Source organism: Marmota flaviventris, chromosome X, assembly GCF_047511675.1.
Source record: "Marmota flaviventris isolate mMarFla1 chromosome X, mMarFla1.hap1, whole genome shotgun sequence".
Classification (NCBI taxonomy): Eukaryota; Metazoa; Chordata; class Mammalia; order Rodentia; family Sciuridae; genus Marmota; species Marmota flaviventris.
In genome coordinates, this window is record NC_092518.1 from 15,570,588 (window position 1) to 15,591,326 (window position 20,739).

General features: G+C 30.6%; 1 protein-coding gene across 4 annotated transcripts in view; it reads left to right on the forward strand.

Moving 5' to 3' along the window:
- Positions 1-20,739, forward strand: part of Cnksr2 (connector enhancer of kinase suppressor of Ras 2) — a 254,860-nt gene that overhangs the window by 111,441 nt on the left and 122,680 nt on the right. For all 4 annotated transcript variants that reach the window (XM_027927389.2, XM_027927390.2, XM_027927391.2 and 1 more), the window contains exons 7-8: positions 4,930-4,989; positions 8,901-8,969. In XM_027927389.2, the coding sequence (XP_027783190.1) occupies positions 4,930-4,989; positions 8,901-8,969 (129 nt within the window). The remainder of the gene's footprint in view (positions 1-4,929; positions 4,990-8,900; positions 8,970-20,739) is intronic.

Sequence of the window (20,739 nt, forward strand, 5' to 3'; positions counted from 1 at the left end):
GATATGCCTAAAAGAAGCCATAAAGTGCTTCCTTTAAGTGAAAAGTTGAAGATACAAGATATTTTGAGAAAAATAAAGATCACGTTCATATCACTTTTATTACTATATATTGTTTTAATTGTTCTCTTTTATCATTAGGTATTTTTTAATCTCTTATTTGCCTAATTTATAAATTAAGCTATATCATATGTTTATATAGGAAAAATATATAGGTATGTTTATATAGGAAAAATATAATATCTATAGGGTTGGATACTATCCATGCTTTTAGGCATTCCCTATGTGTCTTGCTACATATCCCTCGTGGATAAGGGGTGACTACTGTATTCATTTAACTTTTACAAAGCCCAGTTTTATTTTTTAAAAAGCCTTCCTTATCAAATATTTTCCTTTCTACATCTTCTCTTTCAGGTTAAGGAGGAAAGGAAGCTCTCTAAGTATGATTTGTAGAATGGAAAATTATGAACTAATACTATATTATATTGGACTAGAAATCAAGACACCTTGACAAAAATCACTTACATGAAATGTGAGAGTTATCTTTGGGAAGTGGGATAATACATTTAATTTCCTTAGGAAGTGGGATAATACATTTAATTTCCTTAGGCTTGATCTTGTCATGAGTAGAATATGGGGGAAGGGCAGGAGTAGACCATATTTAAAGCTCCTTATAACTCTATGAGTATATGGTTCTAAATACAGTAGTGTTTAGAGAAAAGTACCTTATTTTGTCCTCTAATTTCCATTGAAATCATGATGAGAAATAGCAATGTGAAGTGTTAACATAATGCTAATTGATGGACTTTATGAAAACCTTGATTGTTTTTTAAATGAAGGTATAGCCCTGGACAAGTCTTTTAGTTTTGTTTTTCTTTCTTTTTTATTTAAAAGAAGTGTATCTGCTCTTTGAAATAGTGATGAATTTAAAATATTAAGAAATTGAATTAAATCATCTGGGAAAGAACTGGAAGAAAAAAGAAAATTTTAAAGTATGTGTTTATTTGCCAGGTATCTTCCTTACAAACCTATATAGTAGGTATTATTTTTTCCTTTTACAAATGAGAATAAAGAATTGCAGATCCTCACCAGTTGCTTTATATTAAATAGTAATAAACAGGGTTATTACTATTTATAACTAGGGTTGTGGCTCAGTGGTAGAGTGCTCGCCTAGCATGTGCGAGGCCCTTGGTTCCCTCCTCAGCACCATATAAAAATAAATAAAATAAAGGTATTTATAACTAAAAATATTTAAAAATCTAAAAATAGTAATAAACAATAGAGACAGGTAAATCTAAATAAAATACATCTGAGCAAAATTTTTCCCATTATCCCATTTTCAAATTTGAAATTGCTTGGGAAGATGAAAATCACCATATCAGATATAGCTATATGTTTATGTGTTATCGTTATAACTTCTAAATTAGAACACTTGGATTAGTGTTCACACCAAGAGGTGTGATAAACTTAGGAGGACGACTTCAAAACTGGAAAAACTTAAGTAAATTCATTTTTAAAGGGCAATGACAGCATATTACTAAGTTAATATTTCAAAGGGAGAAAAGAAAACCCTAAAATGTTCACTACTAATTAAAAGAGTTAAGTATAGACTTATATCTTCTGATTGATATCAAACTTTAAAAGACTAAATAGAGATTTTACATAGCTTATTCAAGGTATCATTTTAAAATTCAATCATCTTTAAACTTAGTAAATCCCATTTGAAATAAATAGGTTTGCGAATTTTCATAACATTTAGCACATGTTTAACCATAGGAAATGTCTAAATGGTAAAAGATGGGAAAAAATAGACAGACGTGGGAAAACACCAAGCTTTAATAAAATTAATTAGAAAGATCTGTAGGTCTTCTTCTAACTTTAAAATAGAACATCTCTCATGGGCAAAAGGTAACTGCTTTGTTCTTCCTCTGATAAACTGGATAGATTGTTCATCAGCTTCCTAACAAATTAGTCAAATCTTATAGGATTTCTTAGATTTGAGAGTTCTGAAGCATTATAAAGAATGGTTGGAAATGTGTTTAATCATGATTAAAATGTGGAACTTGCTTTTAAACAATAATTAATAGAAAATTAAAGGAAAGAAAATGAGATTTTGAGTGTATCAAACCTAGATCAGAGCCAAGAGATGAGTTGAATAGTGAGGAAGGAGCTGGGGCCATTCTTAGGGAAGCTTGTGAGCCTAGAGAGTTCTTTTTCTATGTAGGTGCTTGAATTGTTTCCAAATAGGCCTTAATTTAACTGACTTGACTGTGAGGTTGCTTTGGGCATTTGGAAAAAGAATGAAGCAAATGTCATTTTGGTGAGCTGATCAAGACAGAGGGAGGTGTTTAAAGTCTGATCCAGAATTAATTGAACAGAAAAAAAAAAAAGAGGTGTGAAGGTTTTGATTGAATGAAACACCATTTTTAGTCTCCATTCCAGAAAAAAAAAAAAAAAAACATTTGATTTACATGTCCTCTTGCTGATTGGTCATTTCTAAGAGGTGAACGAGTAATCACATGTATTTCTGTAGACTCTGTTATTCAGAAGATTAGTTTGGAACTCATCCAAACAGTTTATTTCTTTTCTTCCTTTTCGTGCCTGACTTTGGACATTTTTCTCACTAGTACTACCAGAGGGGGAAAAAAGAATAAGGAATTCAGTTTTGATTATATTAAAAGCAGTTACATTCCAAGTTTTCTGAAGAATCACCATATTGCTTTCTATAGTGTTTACATCAATTTGCAGTCCAACCAACAATGTATGAGTGAATCCTTTTCCCCACATCCTCGCCAACATTCATTGTTACTTGAATTATTAATAATTGCCATTCTGACTGGAGTGAGATGAAATCTCAGTATAGTTTAATTTGCGTTTCTCTAATTGCTAGAAAGGTGGAACATTTTTTCATGTATTTATTGACCATTCATCAATACAACTGCCAACTATTATGATCTAATAAGAAAAATAAATTAACTCTCTTAACTGTTAATATATTAATAACTCCACAAATCATGAGACTAATTGTTGAGAATATGGGCTGTGGGTTGAGACTTCTTTATCTGGCAGACTCTCCAAATTCCCTGTGATTTAGTGTCCTTATCTCTAAAACAGGGTTAATGATAGGTTCACTACATAGGCTTTTATGAAATAAATGTAAGATACTTAAAATAGTCCCTGGTACATTGTAACAAGTAGATATTAGTGATGATGGTGATAGATAATGATAGATGATTGTTTTGTATGTCCAAGCAATATATAATGTTTCTTTCACTGTCTTTTTTCTACTTTATCCTCTTACAATCCTTATATGTAAAAAAAAAAAATCAAAACAAAATGTAGTGTCTAGCTGTTATAAATATTTTTTAAGATTCTTTATTGATTTTATATTATCTTGTTAATTACTAGGGGAAAATGTTAGAAGAGACCTTCTCCTTGTCTAACTAATATGATAATATCATCATATTTAACTTCCAATAAATAATGGGATAAATATTAATTTCAAAAGTAAGTACATATACAACTGTCAACAACATAAGGTTGAAAATTGTCACATAGTTAACAGCCAAAAACTACAGGCCAATTCATTAATTAATTTGTTTTTATTTTTGCTGAGGTTACTTATTTTACATAAAGTGATGAACTTTCATTTAAGAAACAAGAGTTCACAGACAAATGATCATCTTTTAAGATTAAGTTCATTTCATTTCACATTAGAAGTATAGGCTCAGCCATTTGGGGTACTAAATTTTAGATATATGGCATTATTGATATGACTTTTTAGAGTTAAAACCCACCCAGTTCTTTACTGCTTTTTATCTCTTATTTTCACTGAAAACACATTTATATTAAGTATATAAGTATGTAATTAACATAAAAGTATGGTAAATTAACATTATAGTAGTTGTTTCAGTTAAATAAGTGCTACATGTATGCTATTCCTGCAGTGGTATTGTTGGTTATTATTAAATCTCTTGTGTTTCAGATTTACAGTTAATTAAAATTTGTGATTTTCATATATGAAATTAATAATTTGAAATTCAAAGTAGGTAAAATTCAGGTAATTTATGCTCAAAAGAGAATAAGAGTAACAGATTCTTCCTTTGAGGACAAAATAAACCATTTGCATAATCATGTTTTTCTGATATATTTAAATTATTTAATATCTAAACTATGAATCTTTTATTGTGATTTTTTTCTTTAAATTCTCATCACCATCCATAATTTGAAGTTTTCATTTATTCTTAAAGCTTGCCCAATTTCAGGATTTCTGGAAAATTTTAATACTCTAATGAAGCGTTTTGTAAAATGGCTTTATTGAAATGGAAAATGAAATCTTGCCTTTGGGAGAAAGAATTGCCACACATTACCTTTTAATTACTTACTGATATAGAGATGATTTGATATAATCAATAAGAAATAAAGGAAGAAAATAAAGGAGGAAATAAATAAAGGAAAAATACTAAAAATATCAGGAGAACAAAGTGCATAAGATTTTGCTACATTTTTGGCTTCAGTTAGTTATAGTTGTAGTATCTCTGTAGAAACCTACTTTTTATTGTGAAATTATATCAAATATCATAGGCTAATAATGTACCAGTATTTGAATTTCCTATTATAATTTTTATTTTACCACAAAGTTTATACTATAGATTTGGGGGGAAGTGTGGTGTATCCTTTCTTCAGAGTATTAAATTATTATACTGCATTTTATAAGTTCCCTAGGTAAATTACTTATCAAATAGTTACTTGATTGAGTGTAGTTTTGTTTTTGGTTTTTTTTGCGATAAACTTTAGAAAACAGAACATTGAGATAGTAATTTCTCACCAGGTTAAAAACAGCATTGTTAAATCATGGGTTTTTTAAAATGAAATTATAATATATTTGAAAATATTTCAATCACTTTTTTTCTGATGCTGTCTTTTTCTTAGGGTATGTATATTAAATCAACATATGATGGCCTCCATGTAATTACTGGAACCACGGAAAATGTAAGTATTGCAACATTTCAAATTTTGGTGTATGTATATCTCACTTGAGTGAGATTGGCTTCTGAGGACCAGAACAAATGGGACATATGACTAAAAATATATAGAGATAATAGGTGCTGGTTTCATTTGAATTGTATTCATTTTATTTAGTTTAAAATAGCTACTTAGAGTAAATCCGGTATTTTCTATTTACAACCAGAGAGTTATCTTTGTTAAGTATTTTCTGGTTCATGAAAAGTTATTGTGACACCTAAAAGAATGCACCTCAATCTGTAAACACTTTAGTTACTTTAAGAAAATTAGCTAATTCCTAAAAAGAACAACAGTTAAATCAATTCTCTGAAGTCAGAGGAGAGGCAGAATGGTATAGCTAAGTGATTTTCACAGTGAAGTCCCTGAACCAGCAGCAGTATCAGCGTCCCTTGAGAACTTGCTAGAAATCCAAATTCTCAGACCCCACCCTAGACCTACTGAATCAGGAATTCTGGGGACCAGCTTTTAGTCATAAGAGATTCTGTTTTAACAGGTGGTTCTGGGGCATGCACAAGTTTGAGAACCACTATAAGCAGTGGGTCAGAAATCCTCAGGTCTAAATCCTACATACCTCACTACATTATTGTGAAAATAAAAAAAGTTAATACATGTGAAAGGCTCTACTATAGAGAACTATAGCTATGCTATAGAAAAGGAAATACGAAGTGATCATATTGGGCGTTAACATGATTAGTATAATAAAATTGAATAACATAGTAAATCATTATTCCTACATTTTGTAATCCCAGATTTCCCTATAAGCAGATGATAAATTTATTATTTTTTCTTTTAGAAATTATAACAGCATGTTTATGCCGTGTTTCTTTGTTAAAGACTGAGGTAGAATTTGTGTAATCTCAAATTATTATTAATTTCAACATTTGACCAACATTTTATTCTTAAAAGTCAACATCTTCTTCATCTAATTCACCTATTAACTTCAATCACTTATTGGTATTTCTACATATTTATCTTGGTTTCTTGTAAAAGGTGAAACATACAAAGTACATTGCAGTAGGAATGCTGTAGCAGCTTTACATTTGGTATTAAATATAAGAGTAAGAGGGGATCAAAAATATCAGTTAAAAGCTGGGTGCAGTGGTGCATGCCTATAATCCCAGTCGCTCAGGAGACTAAGACAAGAGGATTACAAGTTCAAAGCCAGCCTCAGCAACTTAGTGAGGCCCTGAGCAACTCAGTGAGACCCTGTCTCAAAATAAATAAATAAAAAATTAAAAAGGGCTGGGATGTTGCTCAGTGGTTAAGCACCCTTGGATTCAATCCCTGGTACCAAAACAAGAACAACAACAACAATAAAAATCAATTAAATACATATTTGTCAACTATTTAACAATTTTAAATTCAGTCAGATGCTATAAACTATACTCTTGCCTTTAATCATTCTTATTTGTGTATTCATTTGATCACTCATTTATTCATTTTTTCATTTAATGAGCCTGTACTCTATGTCTGCCATATTTTAGGCATGGTACTCAGAATTGGAAGGTTTTCTAAAATAAATTAGCTTGCTCTCCCTGAGGAGTGGATAGCAAGTAGAGGTTCATCTGTAGAAGTAGGTAGTACAGTTTGCTTCGATGAACAAAGGAAAAAATAGTAAATGCTGTCCAGTGAAATCAGAGAAGGAATCACAGAAATGGTGCTTTTGAAATGTATCATGAAGATTTGTAGGAATGTTTTCTCTGTTGTCTGAGATCTGTAAAAAACAAAAGGTTGAGCACTATGCCTTGATCATATAAATCACTCAGCAATATTTGATAAATTAATAAATGATCAAGGGAAAGATTGATCTAGGAGTAGTTCAAATATGAATCATGTTTTAATAGTTCATCCTTTGGTTATTCTTGAAAATATTTTACTATTTTTATTATCTTCAGTTATTTATAATTAGCAGTTCTGTGTTGAGTTTTAGTAAAGCTGCTCATAAAAAATGGGTAAGTTATATTTTGCTTTGCTGTGCCCTAGTTTCTTTATTTTCATATATGGGGACTGAATTAGAACAAGTTACATTCCATGCTTTTATAATTGTGTCAAAATGGATTCTACTATCACGTATAACTAAAAGAACCAATAAATTTTAAAAAATGAGGAGTTTGGACAACATGATCTCTGGGATACCTTTTAACACTTAAAGTCTAATTAGGTGTTAAGTCATAATTTATATGACTTACTCCTTTTTTTCACTGACCTGTGCAAAAAGTTTTATGATTACCTTTTAATTTTATATACCAACCATCATTTTTTTTACATCACGAACAGAGCCATTTGCCTGATATTTTTCTTTCATATCCTCCTTTTAAAAGATCAGTCATGAAACAAATAACTCAGGAACCGACTATAGTTATAACAATGATTTACAGACTTTTCAGAATCATTACATAGTACTAATCAGATTAGGTAATATGCTGACCTCCTAAAGGTGCTATGAGATATGATATTTTCTTAGAATAGGGTTCATATAGATGAATCTACCCCCTTAACAGTATGGTTTGTTATACTTCAATAACTGAAAAATTCCTTGGAATGGTATCTTGTCTTGAATTTTAGCGTGTGGCAAATAATTTTATTGTGAATTTTTAAAAAGTTGTTGAGTTGAAGTTAATATTATTTCAAAACTTTGTTTTTGAAATAATTGGAAATTGAAATTGAATCAAACATAAAGTAATTCAAAATTACTTTCAAAGTAAATCCTATTCCAGGGTCTCAAAAGTAGCATTTTATTTTGTAGATTCTATCACCATATCATTCACTAATGAGTAATATAACTATATTTATAGTTGATTTGATAAACATTTTTATATAAAAAAATTTCTGTGTATTCAAAATAGAAAGGTGTAGTGCCATATTAAAATGACTAAACATGCATATAATCAATAATAAGTAGTCTTTATGGGAAAAAGAAAATACTACTTTAACTTCATTACCCACACCTACAATATTACAAAATTTCTGTCCTAAATCCTATTTTAGTTTCCAAAATTCTTCTTGAAACTTGTCAACATTAAGTTACAAAATTGCTTTTTCTTTGTTCTTGTTTTTAATATCATGTGGGACTAAAGAGATAAAGTGATGGAATTGCTATATACTGTATAATTGTTGGCATTTTAGTTCATTTAATGTGGTTTTGTTTGGCCAGTATATTACCCTGTGTGAAACATAAGAAATAGCATGCTCTTGTAACTAGGTACTTAAGAGTGTAAGTAATTTTGAGCTAATTGCTATTCATATTTTAATTTGCTTTTCTGGATTATTCTGAATTGGTATTATTAATGCTGAAACAAATTTACAATTTAGTTATCAGACTTTAAAGCTTTGATACTGGTCATATGCTTGTACTTGAAATACTCATTTGTTGAGGCTAATGTGAATCATTTGTATTAAATTGAAAAGGTCAAAGTAAAAAGATAATATTTTGAAATATATTTTTGAAGCAGTTGCCCAGTAGAGCCCAGCACAGTTGCCTGGATAAAGTCTGCAAAGGTTAATGCCAATTATCATTTTTCTCTTAATGCTCTCAGAAGCACATTATTCTTTTAAAACATAAATATCTGTATATTATTTTGAATTTCTGTTTCCTATCATTGGCTAAAAATAGAATACAAACAGTATATTAAATACCAATAATAGTTTTTTAGTTTAATTCCTTAAAGATTATAGTTAAGTTTTTTTCATAGTGCTAAGGATTGAACCCAGGGCATCATTCATGCTAGACAAGTACTCTACCACTGAGCTACATCCCCATCCCTGTGTTTAATTTTTAAAATCTAATTTAAGGAGATTAAATTATTGTAGTGTTTCCAGATAAAGGAAATAACTGATAAAATTCATGTTCTTTGTCATTTCTTTTATGTTAAATGCAGTCACCGGCAGATCGGTGTAAGAAAATCCATGCTGGCGATGAAGTGATTCAAGTTAATCATCAGACTGTGGTATGTATAATTACCTTTAGAGTCAGTGGGAGGAACTGATTTAAAAATTTGCTAAAGCTTTGAAAGAATACCAATGAATTGAAATGCCTATTTGTATATAAACTAATAGAACAAGTCTTTTAAAAAACGGAATAACTGTTCTTGTTAATTTTTTGATGCAATATAAGGCATAACTTTAAAAGAAAATGAAGAAATACTGGTGATGGAACTTGGATGTGCATTTCTATAATGACAAGTATAGGATAATAATACATACTACATGAACTGGGATAACAATTTTGAAATAGAAATTAAAGTTGTGGTGTATATAAATTCAACCTTTTCTAGTATAACTTTCAAAAATTTCATTTTTACAAATTAATGAATTGTAGTAGGTATGTTTTGTAACAGCATACATTATTCTATCTACTTTAACATTGATTAGTTCATTAAAGTGTGATGAGTTTTTGTTTATTTTAAATGTAGATTTTTATAAAAATTTTAATCTTTAATAGCAGAATTGGCTCTTCATTTCCCAAAGGGGACTATAGTTTTAGTTTTAAAACTATTACACTTAACTAAATAAGTTTATAAAATTTTATTGGCCTGTGACCCTCACAAATCCATTGAATAAGAGTGATATTCTGTGCTTGTGGTAGATTTTTATTAATTTTAGATGTAGAAAATGAACAATATATATTCTTAATTTTTACATCTCAGTTGATTCATTTTGTTTCCCTCTTTGCCAAAATAAAGTGTTGTGTGTAAAAAAGTGAAGTTAAAATTATCCAACATTATTAAGTAATAATCTTCATCTGAAGAAAGTATGGGATTTTTTGAATAAAGATTCTATTTACAGCTTACTAACTCTTCAGAGTGAGTAATTATTTCATGTTACACGATTTAACTAAATTTTCTTTTGCACGTCATAATAATAGAAACTTTATGAAAAGAGTGATTTTTCTCAGTGATACTTTAGAAAGGCTACTAAACACTTATAATCATAGTCATCATGTTTCTTCAGTATGTTTATTGTCTATGTAAAGTTTAAGTTGATCAAAATTTTAAAAATTAAATATATGGTTATGTGGTTGGCACTGAATAATAAAGTGTTGGTAATAGAAAAAGCCTTTCTATCCTATGATGGTGTTGATGACTTTCTGTTCTCATTACTAGAAACTGTACAAAGTGTTTGTCCTGATGGAAGTTTCTTGTACCATAAGATGAGGATTTGGGCAAGCAACTGTTTCAGTAGATGAGCCTTTGTGTCTACAATAGGACAATGACAAATATGACTTATGTTGAACCATTTCTGCATGAATTTCCACTTGGTTAATTCTAAGAGAATAGAAAGTAGTCTCTAATGAAAAATAAAATTGTTTAAAGGATACTCTTTGTGGTGCAAAGATTCTGATGTTTATCAGATGAATATGAAAGTCTTTAAAAGTCTACAAATGAACTAATAAAAATCTATAAGGATTAGTGACTTTTAAATACTACAAGAATGTGGAAATGCATCCTTGCATCACAGGAATATGCTAAAATACTAAAAATTGCAGAGTGTTGGTTGGGGAAACATGGTTCTAGGTTTCACTCTGGAATTGACTTATGGCTGTGAGTGAGACATGTTAACTGAGAATCAGTTTACTTTTTTATAAAAATAATAACCCTAGCTAATATGTATTGTGCTTTTACAATGTGCCAAGCATTATAGTATTTTACATATTTTATTTATTTTTTCTTATGGCAGTCCTGCAAAGAAGGTATATGTGAAAATTGAGACTTAGAATGTTTTACCTACAACTCAAAGCTTTTAAGATCCATGTTCTTACTTCATTTATATTATACCCTTCCAAAATTCAAATTATAAAATTATCAACCCAAAGGGGAAGAATTCTAATAAGCATGTGAGTAAATCTCAGATTCAGTGAGAGATCAAGTGGAACCAAGTGTAAAAGAGAAAAGAAAGTGAAATTTTACCTAACTGGGGTACTAAATCAGCTGAACTGAAATTAGAAATACGGTTGATTTAACTTTACTGCCATTTCTTCACTGGGCTTGTTCCCCTCAGATAGCTAAAATATGTAAAACACCTATCAAAATGCTGGTACATATTAGGAAATCAATAGTAATTAACTTTCCTACCTCTTCCTCTCTTTTACGTGCTACAATAGTTGGGCCAGTTGGAGTTGTTTCTTAGCAGTCTTCTACTGGAGCGAACAGATTGGTTTGGGGTTTATAATGGAGACAGGAAAATATGTTGAATTTGTTGAAAATAGCCTCACTTAGTAATGTAACCAGTTACCATATTTTCTTCTGTGTGTTCAAGTGAGAGGCATATTTCTGCAAGAATGATACATTTCATTAAATGCAACCCAGTCTGGCGTCTTCTTATTGTCACCTGTATTGTATTTTGTATAGTGCCTTTAACTTCTTATTAGACAATATACAGAGGTGGTAAAATGGAAATTCTCTGGGTTTTGTTACTACAAAAGTATTGGTAGGTAGGTAAATTAATTCTAACAAGTATGAATTATTTATAGTTTGATTTTGCAATTATCCCTTCTATATCTTCCTTCATCACAATGGACATTAGGGGTTGGTTATGATGTTGCATTAAGGTATGGCCTGATACATCATTAATATTCTTTAATTCATTCATTCATCATAATAGTGAGATATTATCAATATTATTCTATACCAATTTAGACTCAACAATGAAAAGAAGAATGTTAAATTTTATTGTTTAGGATATTGAATCTCATTTCATATTTTCAGTAATTTTAAAATTTCCTGCTACTACAGGTAGTTCATATATATAGTTTTTATACATATATATATATATATATATATATATATATATATATATATATAAATCTGATCATTTTTCTCTAAGATCCATAGAAAAACAACTTGAAACTTTTCTCTGAGGGTTGGAGAAAGTTGAATGAATCACAGATTAATTCAAATATTATATTTTTAAATTGCTAGTATGTTATATATTAAAGGTGTCCAATTAGATAAGTATGTTTCTAGGTTGATCTTTTTTTTTAAAAAAAGTATATTTTCTATTTGAAATGAAACTGGAAGTCATATGTCCTTTTTCATGTTGCTATATGCTTTATTATAAGTGGCTTTTAAGCTTTTCAAACCAACATACTTCTGTGGCTGAGAAACTGTGGCTGCCAGGTAGGAAGAAGAAAAAAATCATGAACATCCAAGCAAAGCAGACTGAGTCCTATTGCATGTCTTCCCTTCCACTGAAGATCCAACTCCTCAAAGGCTGCTGGAATCCCCCAAGATTTTTTCCACTTCATCTGCCACTACATCCCTGTCCTCTCCCTGGGAGATACTTCGGCATACTTTGAACAAGCAACTCTGCCCTCATGATGCACTTTTCTAGTTGATGAGACTAATTATAGTTATTCAAAATTTGGGCATATTTCTGAGGAATCTGTTAAATTGGTGTTAATACTGGTTTTGGTGTGTAAGTGTTCTAAAGATTCTATCCATACTAAAAACAGATATTTTTCTTCTTAGGAATATCAGTTGAAAAGAGAGGCATATGGTGGTTAAATCCAGCATTTGGAAAATTTTTCTTTCTTTGTGTTAATAATTAAACATATTCACTGCTATTTTGAAAGGTCTTCTGGAACCTGATGACTATTAAGACAAGAAATGGCTCAATGGATGTGCCTGTAAAGGCTGCCAGAATGGAAAAATATCCAGGTTGGGATAGTTAAGAAGAAGATAGACTGCAGCAGATAGTCATAATGTTGAACAATGATTAGTGCAATATGGAAAATAAGTACTTTAAGCAAGTGGCTTTTGTTACCCTCAAAATGGTAAACATAATTGAGCAAGAATTGAAAGTGGTGGCAGAAAGGGTGGGGGGAAGGAAATAGATTGAAGGATTATTGCGTCATCTGGAAAATTCATTCTAACTTCATTTGTCTGTCTCTTTAATTTTCTCTTATTCTTACTCTAGCCTCTCATTTTTAACTCTATTATCACTTTTTATTCCTTCAATCCCCAGAACAGGAGAATAATGTTCAAATGGGAAACCAACATAATCAATGGATGAGAGTGTGGTGACCCATTAAAGTTCATCTGTGCTTTTTTTCTCTCTCTTACCCCTACCATCTTTTCCCTGGATTTCAGCAGAAATGAGTGGCTCATTTAGTTGAATCAGTATTATGACATCACGTGACATAAGAAGTGCCTTCTCTTTTCTATTTTACTAAATTTTAGTCTTTATTTTTAATTTTGCTTTCTATTACACTTTCTTCTCCTTTCCTTTACCATTCTCATCTCTTCTCAATTGACCATTTCTGATCTATTCTTTGCCTTGTTTTGTTTTCTTTACTTTTGCCTATTTTCTTCTGTTTTCCTTTCTCAAAGGAGAAAGTATCTTTTAATTACTTACACACAGAATATTGAAAATTGAGACCTTCAATGACAGTGTTTCTGGTATATCTCATATATTATTCCTGTAAACACAAGATGTTACTAGACTAGAAGGAATAATTATGTTAGGATGGTATTTAACATATGCTTAATAAATGGTTATGATAATACCCTAAATAACAATATTAGGATTAAGAAAATGGTATTATAAACAGAAGCCATAAATTATTCTCATTTGGAATGGAAAGAATTATAAAGAAACATTTAATAAAAATTAATGGAAACAATGTACCATAGATTTCAGTTACTCATACTAATACTTTATTTTGGATTCATCTTATATAGCAGGTAGTTAGTTTGTGAGATGATCAGAGGGTTTTTTAATTATTATTTTACATTGAACATTTTGGTTTTGTTGAATTGTGTGGAAACTGATTTTGAAGTACTGAATATTGACATAAATTGTATTTTTTATTTTGCCTAGAGAAATCAGTTCATTACCTTATCATCCAAATTAATGTTATTTTTCTATTATCAAACTAAAAGTCATTAAGTTCTTACATAAGTGAGATGAGTTACACGGTGCCTTAAGAATGATATAACTTGCTGTTAACCAACTTATTTTCTTTGCAGATCTTCAGTCTGATTTTTTTCTCATTTATGCAGTTCTTACTAACTTTACCAGCAAGAGTAAATGCTTTCTAAAATGGTTACTCTTAATTTTATAAATAGAATATATCTTTCAGTGTCAAGGTATAGTTAAATATGAACTAGTTTCGTGTAAAATTTAAAGAGGTTTCCAAGGATTACTGTTTTGTATGTTTACAATATATTACTCGAAGTTCTTACCTACTCTAGTTTATTAACATAAGTGTGTAGCTCATTTGCAAACCAGTATCAGTAACCTCAGCCCTTTTCCTACTCTTTCCTGATGGTCACAATTGCCTAATCCTCTCTCTATACATAGTAAGGGTGGACAACTAGTAGATAACATTTAACTACCTGAAAAAATATTACATGAAAGGGAAAGACTATGGAATACCATATAATCAAAAATTAGAGATGATGACATTAATCTTAAATTCTTTTGAGGTTATTTAGTTCTAGGATTCAAATATAGATTTCATTCACTAAATTATATTTCGGATCAGCATGACAGCTGAAATTGTAGGTAATATGGCCTCTCAATACGTTTCCTCTCACACTGTACCTTCTACATTTTATTACCCTAATACTGGGCATAAAAAATTTAAATGAGACAAATGACATATAGAGTTCATCATGGTTCATCCCATTTAGAGCTGACATTGTGTTACCTTTTTTGTCTGAGTTGCCAGAATTCTGGTAAAATAATTTCTAAAAAAACTGATTCATTGAAAGTATTAACAGGTATGCTGGAAGTTCTTAAACAAATACCATTTATTAACAGAGATTTAAATGCTTTATTTTGTGTTTTGATAAATATAGACATATTTCAATATTTGCAAGTATTTTCAAATAAGTATATCTTTGCTAAGTATCTGCTAGTGACATTTTAAAGTAAAATTTTAAGTATACTACTTTTCAAATACAAAGTTTTGGGTTGCTTTTTACTTTTATCATTTGGGTTCCTAAATTGAATTTAATTATGAATCTTTCATAAACAAATATTAATGTTTTCTCAGAATTCTTTAAAAAATGGAGTTTCAGATTTTGACATAATGGGGCTTTGTTTTATCGCTTAGTTTTGGTGACTGGGACTCTCTTCTTTTTTATTTAAAAAATATTCCCAATGTTTTTACAAGAAGAACAGAAATGAACTACAGGAAAGAATAGCTATGCATAAAATAGTTTTGAATTTTAATTTGTTCAATATCTTTACAAAAATCTAGTTTAACATCTTTTCAAATATGTTTGCTCTTTTGAATATTCAAGTTCTATAGTACAATCAGAAGTCTATCCCACAATTTCACCTTCACTATGATATGATTTCCTCCTCTTCTCTTCATATCAAAGGCTTTCAGACTGAGTCTGAAAATTTATATTTTGGGAAGAAGTCAGAGGACTTCATAAATAATGATGAAATAAAACTAAAATTGGGTGTAATTTAGTTTCATATAGTATAGCATAAATGAATGAAAAACATGAAGCCTCCAAAATAAACATTTGGACTTCAGAAACCACAATGTTACCAAATGCCATATTGAAATGGAATATGGGTCTATTAAAGATGCTGAACTATACCCCCAGCTTTGGAATCAGCTTACCACAGCAATATAAAGGGCACACTTAATATAAGTGATAGGTTACAGAAGACAGTGCAAAGAACAGGGCACAGAAAGTCACCACCTTTGGTGAGAATTGTATAGGAATTCATAAAACTTAAAGGAAAAAATATGATTACTGTGATTACCATTTTATTTCTCCCATGAGCCTCCGTATAAGTCAATCAAGAAATTCTGATGTAACCTTCAGAATTTCTTGATTATTGATGAACACATTCCATGGGGGGAAAAATACAAGCTGCTTCTGCTGATCAAATTGGTTCACTCTTGGACTCCTTGTTCACCTTTGGCAGTGAGAAATTATGTTTTCCATTAGAACTTGTGCCTTAAATACTGCACACCTACATATATGCACATTTTATATACACATATATTATATATACATGAGTGCAAAATTCACATAAAAATAATAAGTATTAAAACATATATTTAAATTGTAACTCATCGTGGTCCACATTTTATAGTAAAATTAAGCCCTGAAGGGGAAAAAAGTTATTAAGAAAACAACAAATACGCCTTAACCTACTCTGATTTCACTGGATCAATGCTTTTTAGAGTCGAGAATATGAGATAATGAGCCACTCAATGAATAAACATAAAATTTTCCTAATTAAAATAAAATCTCCAATTCTTCTATTCCTTCTTTTCTCTCCGAGACTGTTGTTTCTAATTGTGTTTGTGAAATATCAATACTAAGGTTTTATTTCAAATGGGTAAACCTTGGGACATTTCTGAATACTCTGAATTACCTACTCAAATTACTCTATGCTGGGATTTAAAATCAGTCAATTGCATAGTTTTTAACTGCACGATACCCTTTGGCTTACATTTGAACCATGAGAAACTTTTTTATTTCTATTCAGGGAATAAATGATTATGAAAGCAAAATTAGAATAGCTCCAAATGTATTAAAGTTAAACTGTGTAAGACTGTTTTCATTAATATTTTGTTAAAAATAAATTTAGGTGGAGGTCAATTTTGTAGATAAGTGCTCAAAATTTAGTGCTTCTAGAATCTTTAAAAGACAGGATATGTCAACTCATTACTTCTGAAATGCTATAACTAACTATATGATATTTCTTCTGCACATTTTGTTTCACTGAAGAAAGAGGTAATCATTATTATAAAATAATAAACTTATCAGATACTTCAATAAGTTTTTAGTACTACAAAGGAGAAGAACAGTATAATAAATATCTCAGCACCAAAAAATTTAGCAGAGTCATAAGCCATAGTGTGACTGAATGGATGTATCTTCAGTGATTTTAAAAAGAGAGGAGAACATCTGGATTATAGCATGACTCATACCATCAGACATTCATATAGGCACACCTCAAAATCTCCAAAATTTCCTATGTGAACAGGTATCATTTCTTCATTACAACTGGTGAATAAGAGTATGTGTAAATATTGATAATCTTTTTTTGTCTTGTGAAGGTTAATAACTTTGAAAATATTTTAAGAAATATCCTTCTAACTATATGTATAAAGATGCTCTCTTGTAACCAAATATAGCCATGAAAGAGGTTAAGGTCTAGATTGATAGGCTTAACTTCTTACCTTTACACTTACTTATTTGTAACTTTGGCTACTTGAAACCTAGAGTAGAGATTATCTTTTCATATCTTGGTCGAATAATTCACCATGTATTATTTGGAAAACAGGCCAGGGCGAGCCATAAAGGGGTCACTGACAACTTCTTCCCTCTCTGTGCCCAAAGGAAAGGAAACCTCATCTCTTCATCACCAACCCCTTGTGCACCTAATCCTGGGAACCAGTTGTCCATGACCTGCCCACTTATGTTGTGATTCACCCAGCAACATGTGCTGTCCACTTCAGCCTGATAAAAATAAAGGCCCCATTCACAAGAAAGCAGGACCTCTGACTTTTACAATTTGGGATATCCTAGTGACTTTCTCTGGAATTTTTAACCCTATTTATGTTGTATATGAAATAAATTTTAATGTATGTGTTGGGGATTATATATAAATTAGTAAATTATAAGATTAGACATTGCCTGAAGACACTTCTTCTACCTTGTCTAATAAGGAAGGTAATATTAATAGTTCGGCATTTGTGGAAAACATTATCTATAGCTAATAATAAGGCACATTTTATATAACATGTATATGGTTTTCCTAGCCCATGAACTTCATGTAAATGAATTGTTCTATTAAAATATTAAGAAAGATAAACTTTAACTATTTGCAACCACTACAGATATCTTCTGGAAAAAAAAAAAAACCTTAAACAATGTTTATGTAATTGTCCTTCTAGGACAAATAGAAAAATGTTCTATTCATTGTCATAATCACATCACAGTGACTTTAGATCTTGAGTATTTTTGAGACGTATTTTTTCAAGTGTTTGAAAGTTTATTGGTAATTTGGGTGATAAATAATGTCTATTTGTAGCTTTAGTATAAAGTACATTACTTTTTTGGTTGTGAGCTCATTTAATCTTTTATGTGGTGGATTTTAATTATATTGCAGGTAGAGAACATTTTAATACAACAACTTGATTTTACATATAAATCTAAGCCTTCCTTTGGAGTTTCAATGTTTATTGTCTTTGAAACATTTAGTTCTCATGGCACCACATTATCTCACCAATCGAAGCATTAACAAATATTGATTAATTGTTTACCATTTGTAAGGCAACTTATTGAGTACAGGGTATATCTAGACAAATGAAACCATTATCTCAAACCCTCAAATCCAGTTTTGTGAGGGAAATTAAAGAGGGAAGGGTAAGGAAAAATTTGTAACTATAGCAACAATTAACAACAATGCACAAAAATGCCAATAGAGAGATACAGTGTATTATGATACTCACATAAGGAAAACGGTTGTAAGAAGAGACTTTATGAGGGATGTTGTATGTGAGATGAGACTTTATAGGTAAGATTTTATAAGTGAGGAAAAAAAAGCAGAGGAAAGAGTGCTTTTGCAAAGATATAGCTGAAAATTTAAAAAAAAAACAGTGTTTAAGGAAAGCATACATTCACTACTCATCTAACTCAATTATTCACATTTAAAAAGATTTTTATAAGCACCTGACCTCTGCTTCTTTCTTCTGCCTCCTTACTCTAGTTCTGTTATCCAGTCATATTCAACTATTTAAAGTTGGTTCAAACTTGATGATACTTTATCTCACAGCTTTCTTCACCCCTTCAACTTCCATATCCCTTTCAGTCATCTAAATTTTAAAGAGTTAAGCTAGACTAATTTGAAACCTTGTCTGACCTCAAGAATGGGATAAATTAAGTGCTTTTTGTGGGGGCTTCTACTGCACCCGGTATTTACTCTGTTAAGGAATCTTTCACCGTATTCTAAATGTTTATTCATCTTCTAACTCTCCCCTGCCTAGTTATTATGCTCTTTAACCCATTTTGTCCCAATATCCCAGATGTGGAACCTCTATGAAAATTTAAATACAATAGATAATGTAATTATATGAGAATGAGAAAATATTATTCCATGAAAATTATAATATAATATGTAAGCTCTATATCATGAGTTCAACCTATTTTAATGTACCTATGTTAATTTTGTTGAATATTTGCAAAATTGAAAACTTGGGAGTTAATGGGTTAATGAAGCACAGATTGTATGGCATTCAACATTGTATCCATACTATAAACAACACAATAAATATGTAGCAATTTGAATTTTTAGATCTAGTTCTAAAAAAAACATATTAAACAACTAAAATATTCTAGACATGGGCAGTTACTGCATCTAATGATCACATCATCTTTTAAAGTGGTTCTCAAAATGTGATTCCCATACCAATAGCATGAGCATCACTTAGGACTCTGTGTTTTTTTAAAAAATTGTGTGCCTTATTCCACACTCCCACTTGATGAAAAACTCTGGGGAGTAAAATTCAGCAACATGCCTTTAAACTAGCCTTCATGATGACACATTATAATCTTCGAAATTCACATTAAAGTGAAATAATCACAGATAAAACTGTACCAATGTTAAAAGGACCTATATGAGGAAGGTTCTTTTTTAAAAAATATTTTTAGTGTAGTTGGACAAAATGCATTTATTTTTATGTAGTGCTGAGAATCAAACCCAGTGCTTCGCACATGCTAGGCAAGCGCTCTACAACTGAGTCACAACTCCAGCCCCAAGGATTGATACTTTAGTTGGGCTTTTGGAGAGCTAAGTAAGCAAACATTTTGAAAAGAAGAATTCTTTTACACATTGCAATGTTTTGGACCTGCAAAAGACTAGAAGCAGACAGGTAGGTGAGGATTGTTTTAAGTCTAGCCAAGTACATACCCAAGCCAGGACTAAGGCAGTAAGAAGAGGTATTAATTGCGAGCATCTATGTTTAGGACATGTGCATTGATTTAAAAAAGGAAAACAGTCATAGGTGATGCCAAATTCCAAACCTGATGGTGCACTTATTATTTTGATGAATGAAAGCAAGGAAATAATAGGCTTGAGTTTTTAAAATACTGCTTTTATTTGGGTTACCAGTAGCTGTTCAGTTGAAAATACTTACCATGTTGTAGAATCTACCATACCTAAATATAATTTCTAGCTTTGCCACTTATTATCTTTGTAGTCTTGGATAGGAAAAAAAATATTTTTTTGCTTCAGTATCTTCATGTGCAAAATCAGCTTAATAGCTTACCTCATTGGCTGTTGTAAAAATGAAAATACACATTAAAATAATTTAATATAGATATGAAGAATCTAGTAGAGTGAATTGTTGGTCCTTGATTATTCAGTGTATTTAGCAACTACTAGCATCAATGAACTGAACAATTGAAATGGATGACTCAAGCTCTTGTTAGGAAACAGAGGTAGTTAAATGTTGGAGTCATATGCAGGAAGTTGTTAATGGAAAATCAGGAAAGAGAAAAGATTATTATAAAAAGAACATAAAATATTAGAAACTGTCTAATATTTAACCTAGAGGAAAAAAACCCTACATTTACTGGTGCTGAGAAGAAGAGAAGATGGAAGACACATAGGCAGAGACATATCAGGACCACATTCCTTTACTCAAACTAATCTGTTATCTATTTGCTTGTTCCTACCCATTCTGTTTTGGGGACTGTAATGTATTGTGACATTAGAAGTCACCTAATTATTTGCCTG